We start from the raw sequence: 22,306 nt of genomic DNA, 5'->3' as shown, positions 1-22,306 counted from the left end.
AGGTACAAATAGGAAATTCATAAGTAAGCTTCTAAAGTACATTATTACTCATTTAACTAATGTAATTGCTATTGTGGCACAAAGAAATTTGATATTACTCAAGTATAAACCAAATTTTTCAGGATGGAAATATTTGATTCCAGTAATTATGAGTGTTAAATAACTCATTTATGTTTCATTATACAACACTTAACGTTTCAGGACTTTTTGCAGTGACAATAAATTGGAAATCATAGAAACTCACTCAGTTCCGACATTTATATTAATTTCTTTCTGCAAAGAATGCAACAGTGGACCAGAGGAGGTGCACAGTACCAATCTTTGGCCATCTGCATTTTGTGACATATGTAGGAATACTCAATAAAGTCCTTGATGTGAGGATACTAAAGGCAGTAAAGTTGGAATGTTTGTATATTTGCTTTGATGGAAATGAAACTCAAAGATAGAGTTACTAATTTGGGTGAAGATACGCTCTACTGTTACTCTCAATTATTCTATGAATTCTATGCTATTCTATGAATCACAAATTGTTTGACAGTTTATTATTATTTTTTTAATTTAATAAGTGTTCCATGGATTCTGCATTTACTTCCACAGCAGAATCAGTAGCAGGATATGGGGTTAGTTGTTACCTGCAATAAAGAATGGATTTTTGAACCTTTTACAAAATTAGGCAGAATTATCTATCGGCTAAAGAAGGCTAGTAAACTTGCACTACAGTAGTGTCAGGAGAGATATGCATATTTGCTCATCATCATAAACTCAGAGCACTTAAGAAATTTGATTGAGCTAGCTGGTGGAAAACTAAAAGTAGAAATGAAATAACAATCAAGTAATGAAGCCAGACTTAACATGGGAAAGGAAAAGGCAATCATATTTTGGCAAGGACCATAATGACATCATTATCTGATATATTTAGTGTTGGATGTTTAGAGTATTGGTCAAGGAACAGGTCACTTAACTTGTATAAAATGCACAAAAAAGGAGAATTGCACCTAGACACATTACAGTGGGGAATTGCATCTGCTTGAACTGATTTGAATTCACCTCCAAGATTAGATCAAAATAATTCATCCTAGAGTTTTACCACCAGACAAAATAATCAGCTCTGTTGGATGTGGCTCTCTCGGATTGGGGACAATTGCAGGGTTAGGGTGGGAGAAAGGGGTGATGCGTGAGCTGGCTTTCTGGAATTAAGAGCTTCCCGTGAGCTGCAGCAGACTCCAAGTGATTAGCGGGTTGCACCCCGAGAAAGTTTCTGCAGGATGGAATCAGAATCAGGTTTATTATAACCAACTTACATGATGTGAAATTTGTAGTTTTGCGGTAGTACAGTGCAAGCCATGCAGTTTACGATAAATTACAAAAAAATAAATAAATAGTGCAAATAGAACAAATGACAAGTTAGTATTCGTGAAGTGCTCAGACATCTGCTGGCCAAGAGGAAGAAGCTGTTCCTAAATCTTTGAGTGTGGGAACTCAAGCTCTTGTAGCTCCTCCCTGATGGCAGTAATGGAAAAAGGGCATATCTCAGATGATGACGAGAAACGTTTCTAGTGTCTGAGACATCTTAAAACTATTCAAATACAATTTTAACAAAATAATATTAACTAAAAATTTAAAATGTTAGAATAATGCAAAATAAGTAGCACTTTGCATTTGTCTTTGTCCCTTTTAAGAGCAATGTTGTCACCTCTTTTTAAAGAACCTCGCTTTAGGCTGTTGCTGCTCAGTAGGGTAGAAAGTAACTGGGTGAACAGATGAATGCACTGGCATTTGACCCTCAGGAAGCCTTGGATCTCAATTTTTGGCCACACACGGGTGGAAATCTGACACAGCCGATGGGCTACCAGCTGATGTGAGGAAACCTAAGGGCCACCAGTCAGCAGCCATATTTCAGAGGATTGCTTTGCAAAATCTGAGCGATCTTTTGCTAAGTCTGTGCTGGATTGTGCTTTGTATCGCTGGCTAAAATACCAGCCCAGCTGTTTGTAATTCTGGAAGCTGATAACATGAATCTTCAGGTACTGATTTTGTGTGATTTACAGTAGATCTGGGCAGAATGGCTCTACAGCCTGCCATCAACGAATGATACAACGCTAGATTGAACTGAACTGAACTAAACTGAACATTCCTAGATGGTTTCAATGACTTTGTGGCTTGATGTTTTCTATTCTGTTTCTCACGTGTTTTTTTGCTGTTGGCATGATCTGTTCTTTTTTTATGCATTGGGTATTTGATGTTTTCTTTTAATGGGTTCTACGGTGTTTCTTTGTCTCACAGCTGTCTGTAGGAAGACAAATCTGCATACATACTTTCCTCATAAACATGCTCTGAATCTTTAAATCCTTGACTTAAAAGCAGCAATGGTGGATTACTTGGTCATCCCTTGATGGCAACATCAGTCACTGATCAGCTTGCACCCTCCAGCTCCTCAAATTCTCCCCCGAGCTGAACTAATAACCTGACTGAACATACACTGAATACTTCCCATGTTCAGTTTTCCATGAGGCAAAAAGAAACAACTGAAACAAAGGAATTGAAACTAGGCCACAGCTCTGGGTGGTTTCCATTACTAAAATGGAAGCCACGTTATTCAGCCATCTGTTACAAGCACCCAAATGAGTAAAACTAACATCTGATCCATGATGCAGGCTTCATCATATTCGACCCGTAAACGCAGCAAACTGTCCTTGATATTGCGGGAGAATCCAGAACTGGAGAATATCAACTGTTGAATAAAATGACACATTTTGCTCTGGTGGTCTTTAGCCGGAGTTTGCTGGTTCTATTTTTTATTGAAGTTGTGGACTTCATTCTTCATACTCTAAATGGCTGATAGCAACTCATTGGATTGCATGGAAAGAATTTCGATGACAAGAAGCTATTCGTTGTCAGAGAATATCTAGTAAGTATATTTATTTCAACTGATGATTACTAGCAGTATTAGTAAGGTTTCAGGATCGAAGACAATCTGATCTGCTCTTGATATTGTTATGAAGCATGCTAGATTTTAGCAAAGCAGCAATTTACAGCACATTCAGGCATTTGAATGAAATCAAGACTACCACAGGATGCAAAATACTAGTGAGGTCAGGAATAGAGACTGCAGGTGTTGGAATCTGATACTGGGATCTGGAACAACAAACAATCTGTTGGAGAAATTCAATGGACCATGCAGAATCTTGGGGGGGGGGGGGTAGAATTGAAGTATTTTTTGCTGCAACAGGACTGATGCAGGGTTTCAACCCAAAACACTTTAAAACTGCTTTGCCCCAGTAGATGCTGCTCAACCTGCTGAGATCCTCCAGCTCTTTGTCTCTTGTGTGTGATCAGGAATATTCGGTTTCTGCTTACTGATCTGTCAATGAAAGAATCCACTGTCATTCTACTGTATATACAATATTCTTTTTTATGGAATTTGTATAATTCTGAAGTTTCACAATGGAACTAGATGACTCTGGTAGAAACACGGGAGATTCTGCAGGTGCTGGAACTCTTGAGCAACACACAAAGTGCTGGAGGAACTGAAATAGCAGGCAGTATCTATAGAAAGGAATGGACAGCCAACAATCCCCTCCATAGATTCTGCCAAACCTGCTGAGTTCCTCCAGCATTTTGTGTGCAATGCAAAGTGGCACTGTTGCTCTGTTCTGTCCCACAAATCTGACCAAAAGATGTTTAATCAACTTCCCAATGCTTTATAGCCAGTACATCAGGAGTCAGTATTTAACACTTTTTCTGCAAAAAAAGGAAAAAAAAATATGGGGAGTAATGCTTAAAATGCAGTATCACTGTGTTATAAAACAGTCTTTCAATTATAACAAACACTGTTCAGTTTGGCTTGGAAAGACCAGGCTGCAACAGTGAATTTCCAAGAGTTTATTAGCTGTCATTTGAAAAACTATTGACAATGTTAACTGATCTAATTATTATTTTACTATTCAGTGCTAAGCTATTAAACAAGATGAACACTAAACTGAGTATCTCATTCTCCATTTAAATATCTCCTGGGAAATGGAAGGTTATGAAAGATAACAGAATCCCAAGAACATACCACGTTGTCTTCTATTGTAAAACCTTAAAACCAGTGCAGTAATTATCAGTTAAACAAATAGATTTACTTCACAATCTCTGACAAGTCGCTTCTTTTCGTAGAATTTCTTTCCACGCAATCAGATGAGTTATATCAATTATTTGGAGCTATCAAATGGCTGTCTTTGAGTAGGAAGTTGTTGATTCAAGTTCTGTTCCAAGTATTTGATCACAAAGGCCTGGACTGATGCTCCAGTACCAAACCTTCTGTGCCAGAAGAACATGAAAGATTTCATGCTGGTAAAATTAAGAGAAGAGGTGCTCACTCAGCCCAATATTTAAACCTCAGTTAATGCACTAAAAAAACTGATGATCTGGTCATTACTGCTCTGATATTTGAAAGTGAGAACAATTCAGCAGGACTACTTTGCTTAAACATGCTCTGGGTTGCTCAGGGTACATAGAAGTTATCCTTGCTCTCTTGTCCATATAATGCCACACTACTTTACCCTCCTTCTGATAACTCAGCTTTTATAAATGAATCGTAATGTCAAAAAAAACAAAGTGAAATTAAAAGTAGTGATTACACCACAAGCCTCTTCGTACGAACAAACCAAACAAAAAGGAAATTGCATTTTCTCAAGAATGCCTTTCACTTTTAAAACAAATATTTCTAAATTAGCGTTGGCAATTCATGAGGTCTTTTATCCTTAAAGAGCATATTTCTAATGTTATGCAAGAGCCAAGACCATTGCACGCAAGGAGCAAATGGTACTTTGATCGTCATCATAGAATAATATGCATGGAGTTTGGCCCTATTTACAAGGGGCACCATTTATTAAGTGACACACACATGTGTACAAAAACATTGATTTAAAAATCTCTGGGAAAGATGTGCAATGTAGCTTGCCTTGAGGCATTTCACTGGATATTCTGTGCCATTTCCTTTTGAGGTCATGTGCAAAGTTTGAATGGGAAACAAATTCAGGGTGTTGCCTCCAATGATGCTAGTTGCACTGGATAAACATATGCTGTGTGACCTTCAGATGCGCTGCTGCCCCAAAATCAATGGATAATGTTTGCTTCCGATGAAGAGAATAGGCGATAAATTTTCATTATGACTGTCAGAGTTATTGATATTACAGGTCAGGCCCTGTGATCAGCATTTTTAATTTACCATTTTATCCAGCAGGTCTTAATTTCAATCTGAGAGTTTTCAGGGCTGTCAAAATAGGTAAATGAAGTTAGACGATGAGGTACATGTATGTCCATGAAACAATTGTGTATTTAAAAACTAACAATACTGAGTAATTAACCATTCATTATCAGATGAGGAAACTATTCAGATTCATTGGGAAAGACTGGGACCTAAATAATTGGAACAATGCTTTTATTAAGAGGCAAAGGTATTGTGATCAGGGCAAGTGGGGGGTACATTTCATATTAAAAAGTAATGGCAATAACAATTTTAGTTCTGGTAAAGACTTTGATCATTCCTAAGGGCAGTGATAATTTATAAAGCGACTGAATTTAATAATAGCATGGCTGCTCATAATTGTTGCGGAATTACATTTATGTAGGAGCTAAAGAAATGCAACAAATTCATTATCGTAATATTCAGGCCTTTGAAATGGAGGTCAGCTCCAGAAAACTTTGCTTTATTGTGCTCAGACTGTTCAATACTTCTCTTCATCCTTGGATTCCGATCTGAACTTAATGACAGGAACAGGAAAACTGCTCAGTTCTGAAAAAAAAATCTACCGTGTATGTGGATCTGAGGTCGGCACATTTAAACAATGTTTTTTTAAAGCATGTTTGCACATTAAAAAATTAAGTTAATGTGATAACTCTAATCACCAGATTTAATTACAGGGTACTGAATTCCTCCGGCCCAGAAATACATTGGAACAAAGGGAAATGCACTACAATAGGGCTGAAGTCCTGAAAAAGGGTCTTGGCCCAAAACGGTGACAGTTTATTCATTTCCATAGAAACTGCCTGACCTGCTGAGTTCCTCCAGCATTTTGTGTGTGTTGCTTTGGATTTCCAGCATCTGCAGAATTTCTCGTATTTACAATAGGGTTGTGTGGGGTACCGACACTTGTTTAAACTCATGAGGTTGGTATGAGTATTTCAGGCAGCACCTCCTGTGAGCGAACGTAGATGCCAATGGCTGCTTTCCCCAGCAGTTAACATTATCATGAATAACTTCAGAAGAACTAACTGAAACTGGCCAGCACAAACCAATGTTATACCTACAGCACGGAATCTAAAAACTGTTAACAGCTTGAAAAGGCACATCTGCCATCTGGATATAACTTTCCGCAGGCACAGCTCAGATGAAGCCATCGTAGCTCCGGATTGTACTATTGCAAGAAGCTTTGAGGCTATGACAGAGCTCCACTGACATTGTGTTTATGTTACAAGAACAGTGAGCGCAACTCTGAAACTCTGATTCAGACACAAGCTCTCGTTATTAAATATTAACTAATTGAGACCAAGTAAATGCAAGGTTATTGTAAGAACCTATCAGTTTCACAACTGATATTCTTGCCAAGTCTGTCCCATACTTATCTATAAACCCAGCAAACTGGTTGATTCTTACTTCCTTGTCAGTTCAGAAGCAATCAATGCTGGACAATGAATGTCAACCTCGCCAGCAGCATCTGCATTCCACGTGGTGCTTCCACCTATCACCTACCTGCCTCCACCCCTCCCCCTCCTACTTCCTGCCGCTCATTATCCCTCACCATCCTTCAGTCCACCTACCACCTTATGTCCTGTCTCAGCTTCTCCCTCTCCTCTTTACAAAGGCTATCACCACTCAACACTTTCAGTCCTGAAGTAGGCCCTTGACTCAGAAAGGCAACCATCCCTTCCCATCACCACCCCCCCCCCCCCCCGAACTGATGTGACTCAACCCACTGAATTATTTCAGCAGTTTGCCTTTTTGATATAAAAAGATAGGAAATGCTGGAAACACACAGCTGGTCAGGAGGTAGAAACAGGGTTAATGCTTTGCGACCAAGACCTTGTCCAGATGTAAAGAAAGAGAAAATAAGTTGGTTTTCAGTGCCGGAGAATGTGGGGGAGGAATGGCTTGACCTCCCATACACCAAGCACCCCCATCCCATGTCAACTACTTAAGAAAACCATCAGTGAAATTTGTCAGACTGTCTCACTCTCCCTTCAGTACCATTCTCCTTACTTTGTAAAAGCCTCCTCAAATCTTGTCTCAGTGATAATTTTTCAATCACCTTTCTCACATAATTGTTCAGCATCCACTTCCCCTCTATGGTGTACCTTAAAGCTGCCATTTAAATACATCATTCCTGACATCAAATGACTATGTTATTTCTTAAGGGAATCCATTATAGTGTCTAACTGGTACAATCTATGATTATTCAGTTTATGCAATGAATATATATTGTAAGTGCAATCTACAGCAACTCTCATTTGACCATTTGCATATTGGAACTAATATAAAACTGAAAACTATCTCATTAATACAAGTAATCTTCCTCATTTATTCTTCTGAATCAATCCCATTTTCCATGACCCACAAGCACCAGAGAAAATTCTGAAGAGGAAAATCAAAATAACTTTTGGCGAAGTGGGCACAGTAGAGAAATGATGCACAAGCAACCAGCCGAAAATCCCTGTGACAAGAATATGGGAATGCATGCATGAGCAGCATGATCTAATCAATACCGTATTTTAGATTGAAAATTCTATTGTAGCGCCGATGCTGGATGTGTACATGTAGAGTAAGCATTTAGGATGCTAACATAAAATTATACAGTAATCAAAACAGAGACTGTGGGTAGAATCTAAGAATAGGAACAGAATGTCAGAGCTGCTCTGCCTTCATATTTATAAGGGAATAACATGTCATTTATGCATCAGCACACAGAAAAGGAAAGCAATCCCTATGAAGCTAATCTAATAATAGACTGTAAGTTAGTGATTACTGTTTCATGTAAAGTAGTTCTTGGTAGCATTAATGGCCTAATTCTGAGGGACTTGCTACATACTGTGGCGAGACTGGTAACTGGAATACTTCTGACAGATCTACAGGCTCAGGTTTACTGCATGGATTAGCTTGAATTGCCACATTAAATGAAACAGAATAAAATAAAAACAATTTTACACTGAGTGAAGGCCTGACTTATAGGAACTGGCAGGTTCTGTGGCCCAAGGCACAGGATTAGTTTTGCCACTCGATAATTTGACTGATTCACTTCACCGCCCAGAACAGGACATTTTATGCTTGATTTATATGTAATCAAGTCACCTGCTCAATGCTGAGAAAGGCCAAGTCAATCCTAATCTGCTGAGTACTGAGTGTCTGGTGAAGAATACAACACATCAACGTGTTTCCTGCCACACTACGGAGATTTTATTAACATGGTTATTAACTCTTTCTGTCCCTGGTTTTAAAAGCTGTGGTAGCATCTATCATAACATTAAATTTGACACTCAACCGAGAATCATTTACCAAATCTGAAATAAGGAAGATTACTAGAACAAGCCAATCTTTACCAAAGACTGCTTGCCACAAAGTTTGCTCTTCAATAGTTTCCACTTTGCACTATTTTTGGCCAAATTGCATGCCAATTGTGAAAATACCATTTTAAATCCCCTACCCTATGTTGCAGAATGGAAATCACTTTGTTTCATAGGTAAGTTGAAGTAAATATCACAAAATAAGCAATATAAACAAATGTAACATCCAACACCTAGCCTTAGTTTACCCATTATTTATATTGATCTTGAATTAGAATCTAAATCCTGATCTGCAATACCAGGAGATTATTATGATTCTGACCTGAAAGTCCTTCATTCATTCTACTGATACCTGTCGGAATATTGGAAGGTGTCTACATGAGATTAGAAATAATGGTTTTGCATCTGAAATGCTGGTCATTACAACTGTGTCCTATCTTGTTGGATCACAGAAAGCAATCACAATTAATATGCCCCTAGCCATCCTAATCAATAACCATGAGTGCAGATCAGTTGAATTTAACTCATTCACCAAAAACGAAAGATTGGTGTGCCGACTCAATATTAAATTGAATCATGCTTTTAACCAGCTTGAGGTTTATAACCTGAAGAGAACCTGCTGAAAAATAACACTTGCAGGTATTGTTCCAGAATACAAGAATTAGCACTGAGAAAAAGAACATATGAGTTAAATGCAATTTAAAGGCAGTTATTGAGTTATGTAAATCTGGGTCACTGACTAATAAAGTTCAATTACTTCAATTCAATTCTAATTCTTTGTAACCCTTTTTGTGAAGAAGCTTGTGCAATGCAGTACATGCTGCAATTGGATTCGTGAACTACAAGTGCATGATTAGGCAGAGCCCTGTCATGAACAATTAAAGGTGACCTTTTGTCATTTTTAATAACGACAGTGCGCAAATACTTTTCCAATGCTTAAAGGTTAATGAAAATTGTCACTGTACCTCCATTTGTCTCACTGTGGGCCACGATCTTGTTTGTTCGGCAATTTTCAAACACATTTCTATTTTATATGTGTAAGAACTGCAGAAGGCAAATTCTCTTTAGCTGTTTTGGGGCAAAGCAGATGGAGTTCAGACACTATGGGATGTATCATTTATCACAGTGACAGCAGGTATGCAGTAGTGCTCCGAGCAGCCCTGGATAAGTCATCCCTTTTCATATGTAACAGCTTTAGGGTAGCAATATTGGATTTTCAAGGAAATAAAGAGATTTTAAATTGAATTAAAGTCACAACTCATAAAATACTGCATAATGCCAACCCATTCTTACCTATTATTGAGAAGGTTCCATTGTTTATACAGTAAATGATATTCACAAATCTTTATGACTACAATGGGTGTGAGAGACTAATATTCATTTTTATGTTACATGAGTACTCAAGTTGACCCTCCCTCTAACCCACTCTATACTATGCAATTCTGACTCCTTTGATGATAGAGAAGCAATAAAAAACATTTTGTGTACAGAGCCTCTTCATTCAGAAGGTAATTCTGCCTAACTCCAGCAGCAGTAATACTGAGAGCCAACCATACCAATATTCACATCGTAGTTCAAAATGTCTGACACTCATTAGCTCTTTCCAGTCATTAAATTTCACTTTGACCAATGACACTGGTGAACAAAATTCAAAGCACAGAAAATATCATAGTAACATGACCTGACTCTAGGTTACATTATGATGAAAGATAAACCCACACATCAACATTCAGAGCAATTAAAATGGTGTGCGCCTTCAAAATATTATTTCTTCCCTTGTGCTATTTTCCCCTGCTTTCTCTGCCCACACAGGATTCACTTGAGTGCTTGCTGACCCTCAGATTGTGGGATCAGACTTTATTCTTTGGAAGCAGAAGAGAGTCACAGTAACAAATGCCAGCAGCCCAGTCAGTCTGTTGTGTGGGCCTCTTGCGTGCGACATCGGACTACTCCATTTCAAACAAATCTAATAAAGTCCACAGCTTTCAACATCACTATATGCAGGGCCACATAAATGAAAATACTTGTGAATAAAACCTTAAAGTAATTCTAAGCTTTTAAAACCTTAATTCTTTATCCTAATTTAACCTAGATCACAAATTCCAACTCATTTATGCAGAAACTTACTTTTATATATAACATTTACTTAGGAATACTGTAGAACAGAGGGACCTTGAAGAGGCAGTAGATAGCTCATGGAAAACAGTATTACAGGTAGACATGAAAATGAAGAAAGCATTTCGCACACTGGCATTGAGTGCAGGAGCTGGGACATTATGTTGCAGTTGTACAAGACATTGGTGTCTAGATTTGGTATTCGTTCGCTTATTTATTTATTTATTGAAATACAATGCAAAGTAGGCTCTTCCGTTTCTATGAGCCACACTGCCTAGCAAGCTCTCAGTTTCATGCTAGCCTAATCCGGGACGAGCTACAATGACCAATTAACCTACCAACCGGCACGTCTTTGGACTGTGGGAGGAAACCGCAGCACCAGGAGGAAATCCGCGCAGTCACAGGGAGAAAGTATAAACTCCTTGCAGGCAGCGGCAGGAGTTGACCTGTGCCATTTGTACTGTAAAGTGTTGTGCTATGCTACATGCCACTCTGTCCCATTGCCTGTTATCGGAAAGAAGTTACCAAGCTGGAAAGAGTGCAAAGAAAACCTACGAGAATGTTGCCAATATCAAAGGCCCAAACAGAGGTTGGGCAAGTTAAGGCTACTCCTTGGAGCTTAGGATATTGAGGAGTGGCCTTATAGAGGTGCATAAGGTCAAAAAGTACATGGACAGAGTAAGGGCACACAGCCTTTTTCTCAGGAGTTCAAAAACTAGAGTGCATTGATTTAAGGTGAGAGAGACAAGATTTAAAAGAAGCATGAGGGAAAAATTCTTAATGCACAAGATGGTTCATTATTAAAAGACACTTATTCGGGTACAGTACTTATTATTTTCTTTCGAGATACAGTGCAGAACAGGACATTCCGGCCCAACAAGCTGCACCGCCCAGCGGCCCACCTATTTAACCCTGGCCTAATCACACGGCAATTTACAATGACCAGTTAACCTACTAACTGGTACGTCTTTGGGCTGTGGGAGGAAATCCAAACACCTAGAGGAAACCCATACAGTTACCAGAAAAATGAACGAACTCCTTACCAATGGCACCAGAATTGAATTGTGGATTACAGAACATCCCAAGCTGTAATAGCATCATGCTAACCACCATATAATTGTGGGTACATAGATAGAAAAGATGTAGAGGGTGGTGGCTAAGTGCAGGCAAATGCAACTACCTTTTAGGGGAATCATGGTTGGTATGGATGACTTGCACCAAAGTGCCAGCTTCCACTACGTATGACAATATGATTTTCTTTGTTCTTTTGCAATAGTAAAATAAATCTAATTGGTTTTGAAAATCCCATTCAAGACAATAACATAGCTCCTTCCTCTAAGTTATTTCCAGTAGAACCGTGAGAAACAAGTGTTACTTCCCAGACTACCTTGCAAAGCCTATTACCCAGCTTCTCAAATATGTAAAGAGAGTTGAACAACCTATGGCTGAAGAATATTTCAGGTTGTTGCTGCCCTTTTCAAGAAGATACTATTTTGAATTTGTACAGCACAAGCAAGAGCATGGGTTGAAGCACTTTCAAAGAACACAGAGCAAATGGGCCAAATGACAAACTCTTGTGCTGTAAGTTACTAAGTTCCTATAAAAAGACATTTCATTTCCCTTTGGCTTCTCAACCAATCAGGGCAATGTGAGAAACCCATGGGGGCCTTGGGTCAAAGGGAATGGTTGGGCCTTTACCTCATAATTCCAGTACTGTGTGCATAGCCTTCAGGTACACGAAAGATCACCCCCATTCTACTTCATATTAAGTAGATCACCGAAATAATTAAATCTCACATCTGAATACTGGGCATTCAGTACCATTATAAAACTTACAAATAAATGAAAAAGTTAGAATACTAAAGTTCAGAATTAATTTTATTTATTTGTTGCTATCTCTTATTGATAAAACCAACAACTATCATTGGAGCTTCGGAGAAAATTGAAATATGTAACTTGAACAATGAATTAGAGTATCAACCAACACTGAATCTGAAACAATGTAACAGTAAAACTATGTTGTTTTTATGAATAATCAAAAAATCCAATATTCCAACCTCTACTGAAGCATAAAAGCCCCTGAAGGACAAGCTGATTCAATCAATATTAGTTCATTTCAATTGAAGAGCTGTACAATATCTGTGCTGATGATTTTATGGATTTCATTACCTGTTGGTGAGATGATTCCTGGCGATAAGAGACCTGGGACAGCATGGGGTATGATGCGTGAATTTTCTGGCAAAGAGACACTCAGGGTACGCTTTGGGGGTCTTCCAGGCCTCGAGCTGTCATGAAAGGAAAGAGGTTTGTTTTAATTGTTGTAGTTAATTTCAAACAAATCAAAATTTAAAACTGGTACCAATATGTTTCCCAAATTCCATTTTATAGCAGCATGAAATGTAAAAATGTAAATCCTGCGGAACATCTACCAAAACTTGTACTTTTTTCTATTTCTGCTCATCCATGGAAATCTGAACACTACAGCCAAGGCCTGAGTTTAATGTCCATCCTTAACTGTCCATAAACCAAGTGGCTTAGCACACCATTTCAGAGGGTAATCACGATTGAATCACATTGTTACAGGTCTGGAGGTCAGACTAGGAAAGGGTGACTGATATGTTTTCCTAAAGGACACGGGTGAACAAAATGGATTTTTATAACAATCCAGTATTTTCAGTCACCATTACTGAACTAATTACTTATTCAATATTTACTAAACTATCTGAATCTAAATTCCATAACTATGTGATAAGGTTTCAATTCCTGCCTTCAGGTCAATAAGCCAGACCACTCTATTCTCGTTAACCACCATACCCATTTTGCTCTTGGGGAACGCGGGGAAAGGCCGCGAGGTGGAAACAAAAAATATTTGAACCTCATTTTCCTTCAACATTATTCATAATCGAAGGGATTTTATTACTAGACCATGTTAAATTAAATGCCTTTATTGCACCAATGGGATTTGTTAATGTCTATTGATTTCCAAACAAATGCAAGTTGTAAAGCAAAAACTTGGGTCTGAATTGCACTGCATAATGTTTGAAAGATCTGAAAGGAATGGAGAGAGCCTAAGTTTGCAAATAATACAGTGGCCTTCATCAGTGAGCAAGTCAAAAAAGGATAATAAGTGGTTCCTTTCCAAGTAAAATTAACTCTGTAAAAGCATAACATGAGGAAATCTGCAGATGCTGGAAATTCAAGCAACACACACAAAATGCTGGTGGAACACAGCAGGTCAGGCTGCATCTATAGGGAGAAGCACTGTCGACGTTTGGCCACCATGTGGACTTTTATATATTGGTGAGACCCAACGCAGACTAGGAGACTGTTTCGCTGAACACCTACGCTCTGTCTGCCAGAGCAAGCAGGATCTCCCAGTGGCCACACATATTAATTCCATGTCCCATTCCCATTCTGATATGTCAATCCATGGCCTACTCTACTGTCAAGATGAAGCCACGCTCAGGTTGGAGGAACAACACCTTATATACCGGCTGGGTAGCCTCCAACCTGATGGCATGAACATTGACTTCTCTAACTTCTGTTAATGCCCCACCTCCCCTCCTTACCCCATTCCTGATATATTTAGCTATTTTCCCCCCTCCTTTTTTTTCTCTCTCTTTCTGCCCATCACTCTGCCTGTTCTCCATCTCCCTCTGGTGCTCCCCTCCCCCTTTCTTTCTCCTGAGGCCTCCCCTCCCATGATCCTTTCCCTTCTCCAGCTCTGTATCACTTTCGCCAATCACCTTTCCAGCTCTCAGCTTCACCCCTCCCCCTCCGGTCTTCTATCATTTTGTATTTTCCCCTCCCCCCACTACTTTCAAATCTCTTACTATCTTTCCTTTCAGTTAGTCCTGACGAAGAGTCTCGGCCCAAAACGTTAACTGCGCTTCTCCCTTTAGATGCAGCCTGACCTGCTGTGTTCCACCAGCATTTTGTGTGTGTTCCGTAAAAGTATGTTTATTTTAAAACTACAAGGTCTCAATATTAAAAATGTTTTAACAATCCAAGAATTGGATTAAAAAAAAGAAATGTTCTCAGAGAAAAGCAATTTAGAAAATAATCGTAAAAGATTCTTCAGACACTGGAGATCCAAAGGAACACACAAAAAATGTTGGAGGAACTCAGCAGGTCAGGCAGCATCTAAAGAAATGAATAAACAGTTTGAGGCTGAGACCCTTCATCAGGACTGGAAAGATGCTAGAATAAAAAGATGGGTGGAGGGGAAGAAGGACTAGCTAGAAGGTGATCAGTGAAGCTTGGTGGATGGGAGAGTTAAAGGGCTGGAGAAGGAGGAATCTGATAGGAGAGGACTGAGGGAAAAATGGAAGAATGGGGGGCACCGGGGGAGGTGATAGACAGGTGCAGAGGACTAATAATAAGATTATTAAGGGATTGGACACACTGGAGGCAGGAAGCATGTTCCCGCTGATGGGTGAGTCCAGAACTAGAGACCACAGTTTAAGAATAAGGGGTAGGCCATTTAGAACAGAGATGCAGAAAAACTTTTTCACCCAGAGAGTGGTGGATATGTGGAATGCTCTGCCCCAGAAGGCAGTGGAGGCCAAGTCTCTGGATGTATTCAAGAGAGAGTTAGATAGAGCTCTTATAGATAGCGGGGTCAAGGGATATGGGGAGAGGGCAGGAACGGGGTACTGATTGTGTATGATCAGCCATGATCACAGTGAATGGTGGTGCTGGCTAGAAGGGCCAAATGGCCTACTCCTACCTACTGTCTATTGTCTATTGACAGTTGAGAGACCAGAGTGGGGAATGGAAAAAAATTACTGGGAGAAGAAATTGATGTTCACGCCATCAGGTTGGAAGCTACCTGGACGGAATATGTGGTGTTGCTCTCCCTACTGAGAGTGGTCTCATCGTGGCAAATGAGGAAGCCATAGGCTGACATGTTGGAATAGCAATGGGATTAGGAACTGAAATGGTTAGCCACCAGGAAATTGCATTTCTGGTGGATGGAGAGGAGGTTCTCCACAAAGCAGTCCTCCAATTTACTCCAGGTCTCACCAACGTGGAGGAAGCCGCATCAAAAGCGCCAGATACAAGTGATGGCCCCGACAGATTCACAGGTGAAGTGTTACCTCACCTAGAAGGACTGTTTGGAGCCCCAAATAGAGGTAATGGAAGGGAAAAGCAGGCAGGGGTGGTGTTTCTGTTGCTTGCAGGGATATGTGCCAGGAGTGAGATTAGTGGGGTAGGACAAAGGGAATCATGGAATGAGTAATCCCTGCAGAAAGTGGTGGGAGTGGTAGGATTCCAGTGAAGATGGTGGAAGTTATGGAGAATGACGTGCTGAATGCAGAGGTTCCTGGGGTGGTAGCTGAGTATCTCTATCCCTGTTAAGGTAGCAGGAAGATGGGGTGAGAGCAGATGTCCAGGAAATAGAGGAAATGCATGTGAGAACATCACCAATAGTAGTGGAAAGGGAAACCTCGTTCTTTGAAGGAGGAGCACATCTCTGATATCCTAGAAAGGAAAGCCTCATCCTGTGAACAGAGTCAGCGGAGATGAAGGAACTGAGAAACAGGTAACAGGGTTGGAAGAGGTTTACTCAAGATAGCTGTGGGAGTCAGTATGTTTATAAAAGATGTTGGTCGTCAGTTTATCTCCAGAGATGGAGACAATGATCTACAAAAGGAGGGGTGGAGATGTCAGAAATGGACCAAGTGAATTTAAGGGCAGGGAGGATGTTGGAGGCAGGATTAGAATCAGGGTTAATTTCACCAGCATATGCTGTGAAATCTGTTGATGAAATTGATGAGCTCACCATGGGTGCGTGAAGCAGCACCAATGCAGTCATCAATGTAGTGAGGAGGAGTTGGGGAGCGTTACTAAGGAAGGCTTGGAATATGGACTGTTCTACATAGCCAACGAAAAGGCAGGCATAGCTGTGGCATGTGTGGGTGCCCATGGCTATCCCTTGAGTCTGGAAAATTGGGAGGACCTGAAGGAGAAATTGTTGAGGGTGAGGACCAGCTCTGCCAGACTGAGGAGGGTGCCGGTGGAGGGGAACTGGTTAGATCTTTTGTTCAGAAGGACAGCCAGACGACTGAGGGTGGTGGTAGTGGAGGGGAACTGGTTAGATCTTTTGTTCAGAAGGACGGCCAGATGACTGAGGGTGGTGGTAGTGGAGGGGAACTGGTTAGATCTTTTGTTCCGAAGGACAGCCAGACGACTGAGGGTGGTGGTAGTGGAGGGGAACTGGTTAGATCTTTTGTTCAGAAGGACGGCCAGACGACTGAGGGTGGTGGTAGTGGAGGGGAACTGGTTAGATCTTTTGTTCAGAAGGACGGCCAGACGACTGAGGGTGGTGGTAGTGGAGGGGAACTGGTTAGATCTTTTGTTCAGAAGGACAGCCAGACGACTGAGGGTGGTGGTAGTGGAGGGGAACTGGTTAGATCTTTTGTTCAGAAGGACGGCCAGATGGCGGAGGGTGGTGGTGGAGGGGAGGTGAATTTAGAAAATAATCGTGATCTGTTTTGAATTGGTTTTCAAAGCACCTGAGGGGGTTCCTGCAAATGAGATTGGAATTCGAAATGATTGTTCAGATCACAGCAGAGAAAGGCAATGGGCTTGCCTAAGTGTTTCCAGAGAGCATATTTAAATAAGTTTCCACAAACTTAGGACAACGTGGTGAATGGGAAGAATAAAAGATGAAAGCGAAAACATTTTTACCAGTTAAGTTGTAAATACATCACCAACTTGTTCAGGGATTAATAACTTTATTCTAACTGCCTGAAGATCTCATTTGTGCAGAATCCCCTACAGCAAAACAATCACAATTGTAAATTCCCAAGCAGATCAATAGCATACATTTTCATGCATTACTGGATAAATAGGCAAGAAGATATTCACTCAAACAATTTGTAACTGAAATGCTCAACAGAACACGTTATCTGATCTAACACGGCTTTAACAGAGCAGAATTGCAGCAACTTTAATGAAAGTTATTAAAATTGTCAGAAGCAAGAGGATGCAGTACAATTTTGTAAACTAGCAGTTTTGATGAGACCTTTTAAAAACAATTTTCTGCTAAAAACTCAAACTCTCACCGGCTTATTTGATACAAGGTTCCTCTTCAACTAGTTTTTAAACTAAACTGGTTTCATTTTTAAACACAATTCTTCCTTCCTAACACATGATTATCACTTCCTGAGCCTAGTTTTACGATCACAATGCAAACTGATTAACCCAGGGTGTCATAGTTCGGCTTAATGATTTGGTTCAGTGTGACAGAAATTGAGCTCATGAAATTATTGCTGGGGTCATGGCTGAAATCTACACTGAACTGACCCTCATCTTTGTCGTTATTGTTTTTTTAATCATTTATGTGTTATGTGTATTATCGACAAGGCCAGCATTTATTGTCCATGTCTAGTTGTTGTTTTAAAGGAGGAAGAGTTGTTAGAGTGAGTCTCTTCTTGAAATATTGAACACGGTGTTTGGAAATGCTCCCAGAGTTTTGTGGTAAGAATAGTCCAGATTTAGAGCCAGCAATAATGAAGGAACAGTAAAATATTTCCAAGTGAAGAGGTGGTCTTTCTAAGCATCTGCCACCCTTGCCCTTCTGCTCAAATAAGCATGACAGTTAAGTACAATGATGCTGTTCAACATGTGCAGTGAATCTGGTTAATGATATTCACTACATCTACAGTGTGTCAGCAGTAGAAGAAACAAGTGTTCAGGATAGTGGACAGGACGCCAGATAAGTGGCACATGTGGTCCTGAATGCTGTTTGAGTGTCCTTGGGAGATTACTCTTCCAGGCAAGTAGAAAGCGTTCTAACCAGCTGTGGCGTTATGTTCTATGGATGGCAGAAATGTTTTGGAAAACTGGGAGATGGATCTCTAGCTGTATGGTTCAGAGAGACAGCAAGGCCGGCCCTCCACAGCCAAGCCAGGTAAGGGTGGCCAGGTGTGGGTAGTACAATGAATCTAGCCTGGGCACTGAATCCAGCTTCCTTTGCCCCAATCTTTTCAACAAGCATCCTCCAACACAGCAAAACCAAGTCTCAGCTTGGAGTTTAAAACAATTTTTGAAAGGTGTTTATCTCACCAAAAATAACACTTTCATGTGAAGGCAGATCTGCTTTTAGAAGATTTATCATGAGGTTAAAGGGAGGGTACAACACTGGAAGAAACTCTCCAAGCACAATGACTTCACCAAAAATGCCAAATTAAACTAATACTCTTCAGGCTGCACATGATCACTGTTCTTCAATTCCCCGTCTATTCATTTGTCTATCTAAGAGCTTCTTAAACACCAGTCATTTCTGCTTTCACCAGTCTTCTCAGCAGCTTTTATTTTTAAAAAAACTTGCCCACAAATCTCCTTTAAACACAAGAGATTCTGCAGGTGCTGGAAATTCAAAGTTACACAAACAAGATGTTGGAAGAATTCAGGTCAGGCATCCTCCAAGGAAGGAAACATACAGTCGATGTTTTGGGCTGAGACCATTCATCAGGACTCCTTTGAACTTCCTCTTGCTCACCTTAAATGCATATCCTTGAGTGCTTGACATTTGTATCCTAGAAAAATTGTTCTGTCCATATCCATGCCTCTCAGCATCTTATAATCTTCCATCAGGTCTCCCTCAGCCTTCAATACTCCAGATGAAACAACACATTTATACAACCTCTCCTTATTGTTCATACCCTCTAATCCAGGCAACATCCTGGTAATCCTTTTTTGTACCCTTTCCAGTGCTTTTGCATCCTTCCCATAATGGGGTGATCAGAATTGGACACAATATTCCAAGAGCAGCCTAACTGAAAGCTTATATAGCTGTAACATGACTTCCTGCTTCTTTTATTCTATACTGTAACCAATGAAGGAATGCATGCTACTGCTTTCTTTACCACCCTTTCTACTTCTGTGGCCACTTTCAATGATTTACAGACTTGGACTCCAAGATCCCTCTGTATATTAACGCTAGATACTGGGGAGATTAGCAGACCCAGACTGCTTCCATTGGCAATGGTCTTGTCCAATTATGTTGCTTTCTCAAGTCAAAAGGGCAATACTGTCACCAGGATGGAGGACAACTGCACCCAGTAAAGTGGCCACTGAGTGTATGCTTGTGGTCTTCTGTTGCTGTAGCCCATCCATGTCAAGGTTTGACATGCTGTGTGTTCGGAGATGCTCGTCATTGGTGTAACGCTTGGGTGTTTGAGTTACTGTCACCGTGAACTAGTCCGACTGCTCTAAATCAGAAGGCACTTTTGCCCACAGAACTGCCACTCACCAGATTTGTTTTTGTTTCTCACACCATTCTCTGCAAACTCTAGAGACTGTTGTGCGTGGAAATCCAAGAGATTCCAGCAGTTTCTTCTTCTTCTTCATGTGCCTTGCGTGTTACACGCCTAGGCGATCATGGCTCTCCACATCGAACGATCCCTCGTGGCGTCAATGATATCTCGCACATTTAGATCTGTTAGTTCTTTCACGGTGCCCATATATTTTCCTCTTTGCCTTCCTCTTCCGTGTTTCCCAGGCATATGGCCTTGTAATGTAAGGCATTCTATTTCTCCCTTTCTGATGACATGGCCCAGGAAATTAAGTTTTCTATCATTTAATGTTCTCATTAAAGATCTTTTTGTATGGGCACGTCTCATTAGTTACCCTACCTCTATATGATATTTTCAGCATTCTTCTAAGAAACCATATTTCTCTTGCTTCTAAGTTTCTTTGGAGCTCTGGTGTTATAGGCCATGTTTCAGAAGCTTACAGCAAGATTGACCAGATGTAACATTTTAGTCACCTAAGCCTTTAAACCACCCCATCTGACACCAACAATCATTCCACAGTCAAAGCCGTTTCTTTGCATTTCTTCACCATTCTGACGTTTGGAATTAACAACTACTGAACCTCTTGAGTATGTCTTCATGCTTTTATGCATAGAGTTGCTGCCACATGATTGACTGATTAGATATTTAGATTAACTAGATGTACAGGTATACCTAATAAAGTGGCCACTGAGCTTAGGGGCACTAATAGTAATCTATCAGTATCTTCAACCAATAACCTAACACTCAAGTCCAGCCAGTACTCAGTACTGTGCTACCCACATAAGAAATAAATGAATCATTTTTGATGTGGTAAAAGCTGTTAGCATTTTTCATCCCTTTGCCATTGAATACTGAGGCATTCTCAAGCCCAGTCCCACCATTATGGGACATTTCCCAAACTGCAGGGGTCTAATATTGCCATGAAATGTTCAACAATAAGTCCTCAGAGAATATGAAAATGTGGCCAAGCATCTTCTGTACTTTATATCATAACACCGTATCCTGCTGTATACAGATAAACATATAACTGAGATATAAAAAAGAGATTTTTGCAGCTGTGGGTGAATATCAAATATGAAAAAAAATAACTTGATTCGTTACGCTTATATTACTGGATTGCTTAAACCATCTCTCCCGCTTCTCTTTCCTGATACTGGGATTATCATTTCAGTGTTCATTCTGGCAATCAACGTCTGCCAGACATGGTGCACTGTAGTCCTCTGGGAAAGGTGTCTTAAGGTCCTAGTAATGACAGGTCTCATCAAATACATCATATTTCAACTGAATGTCAACTTTGAAATCCATCACGCTGTGCTGGGGTCAGCAAAAGCTTGCCAGAGACCTGGCTTCATCGGAGCTCCTCTGTGTCTCCAGCATCTTCTGTTTTAACTCATTTTCATCTGTCCTTCCAGCTTGTATCCCATGTGGAAGATATGCAGCAGATCGGATGCTCGGGAGTCATGAATGTGATTTTGCCATCCAGTGTCAAGGGAGCTTCAGACAAACCAGCAATGATGAGAGTGAACAGTTGTAGCTTGACATTTATCTCTGGTCAGAAAGTTAAATTATCAACCGATGTGCAGAATTTAAAATTAATAACAGGCACCTAGAGCTACTGGTACCCCTGAACCCCATTAATATATATATATATATATATATATATATATATATATAGAGTACTTATTGACATTTGCTCTATTTTTATATTTGTCCACAACTGGCCTCATGTAAATTCATGCAAAAGGGTTATTCAGACAGAGCTCCACACTTAATGAGAGCTTGCATTTGAAATACTCTAATTCCAAAGCCATTTATGACTTCCAGCAGTAAAGTTACAAGGACAGAATTTCCAATAGATGGTCCCATTTGTTCTATTGCAGCCTGACTGATATCAACCTAACCAGTGGAAGTGATCATTGAATTATTAGCACACAGCTTACCTAACACATTAAAGGCTCTTGCAATTATTTGTCCTCATTTAAACATAGCATTGGAAGGCAGGTGACTATGGTAATAACTATAAGTTAAGTTCATTTCACCTCTCTGTACCACTTCAAGAAAGCTCTTAAAATTGCTTATTTTTATTTAGAAAACTTCTCAAAGAGATAACTTCATAGATGTCTTTCCAGCATTAAACTTTAAGCTGGTATGTATATATAAATTAAAAGTTTTCAAATGTAACTTTTTAAAGAACATTATGATTCAGCAACAGAGCAAAATCTGTTAATAATTTATCAGTACAACTATCACCAAGTCAACAAAATCTTAAAATCCTCTGTGGATATATATAGCAAAACTTTGGATTAAGTATGAATCAAACAAGTTGCAAGGCTTCAGCACCTAAA

At 39.9% G+C, this 22,306-nt stretch overlaps 1 protein-coding gene across 5 annotated transcripts in view; it reads right to left on the bottom strand.

Moving 5' to 3' along the window:
- dacha (dachshund a) overlaps positions 1–22,306 on the bottom strand; it is a 376,942-nt gene that overhangs the window by 190,312 nt on the left and 164,324 nt on the right. For all 5 annotated transcript variants that reach the window (XM_073058389.1, XM_073058390.1, XM_073058391.1 and 2 more), the window contains exon 2: positions 12,826–12,941. In XM_073058389.1, coding sequence (XP_072914490.1) covers positions 12,826–12,941 — 116 coding nt within the window. The remainder of the gene's footprint in view (positions 1–12,825; positions 12,942–22,306) is intronic.

Source organism: Hemitrygon akajei, chromosome 10 (assembly GCF_048418815.1).
Source record: "Hemitrygon akajei chromosome 10, sHemAka1.3, whole genome shotgun sequence".
In the NCBI taxonomy this organism is placed as follows: domain Eukaryota; kingdom Metazoa; phylum Chordata; class Chondrichthyes; order Myliobatiformes; family Dasyatidae; genus Hemitrygon; species Hemitrygon akajei.
This window is presented reverse-complemented; position numbering and strand designations above follow the sequence as displayed.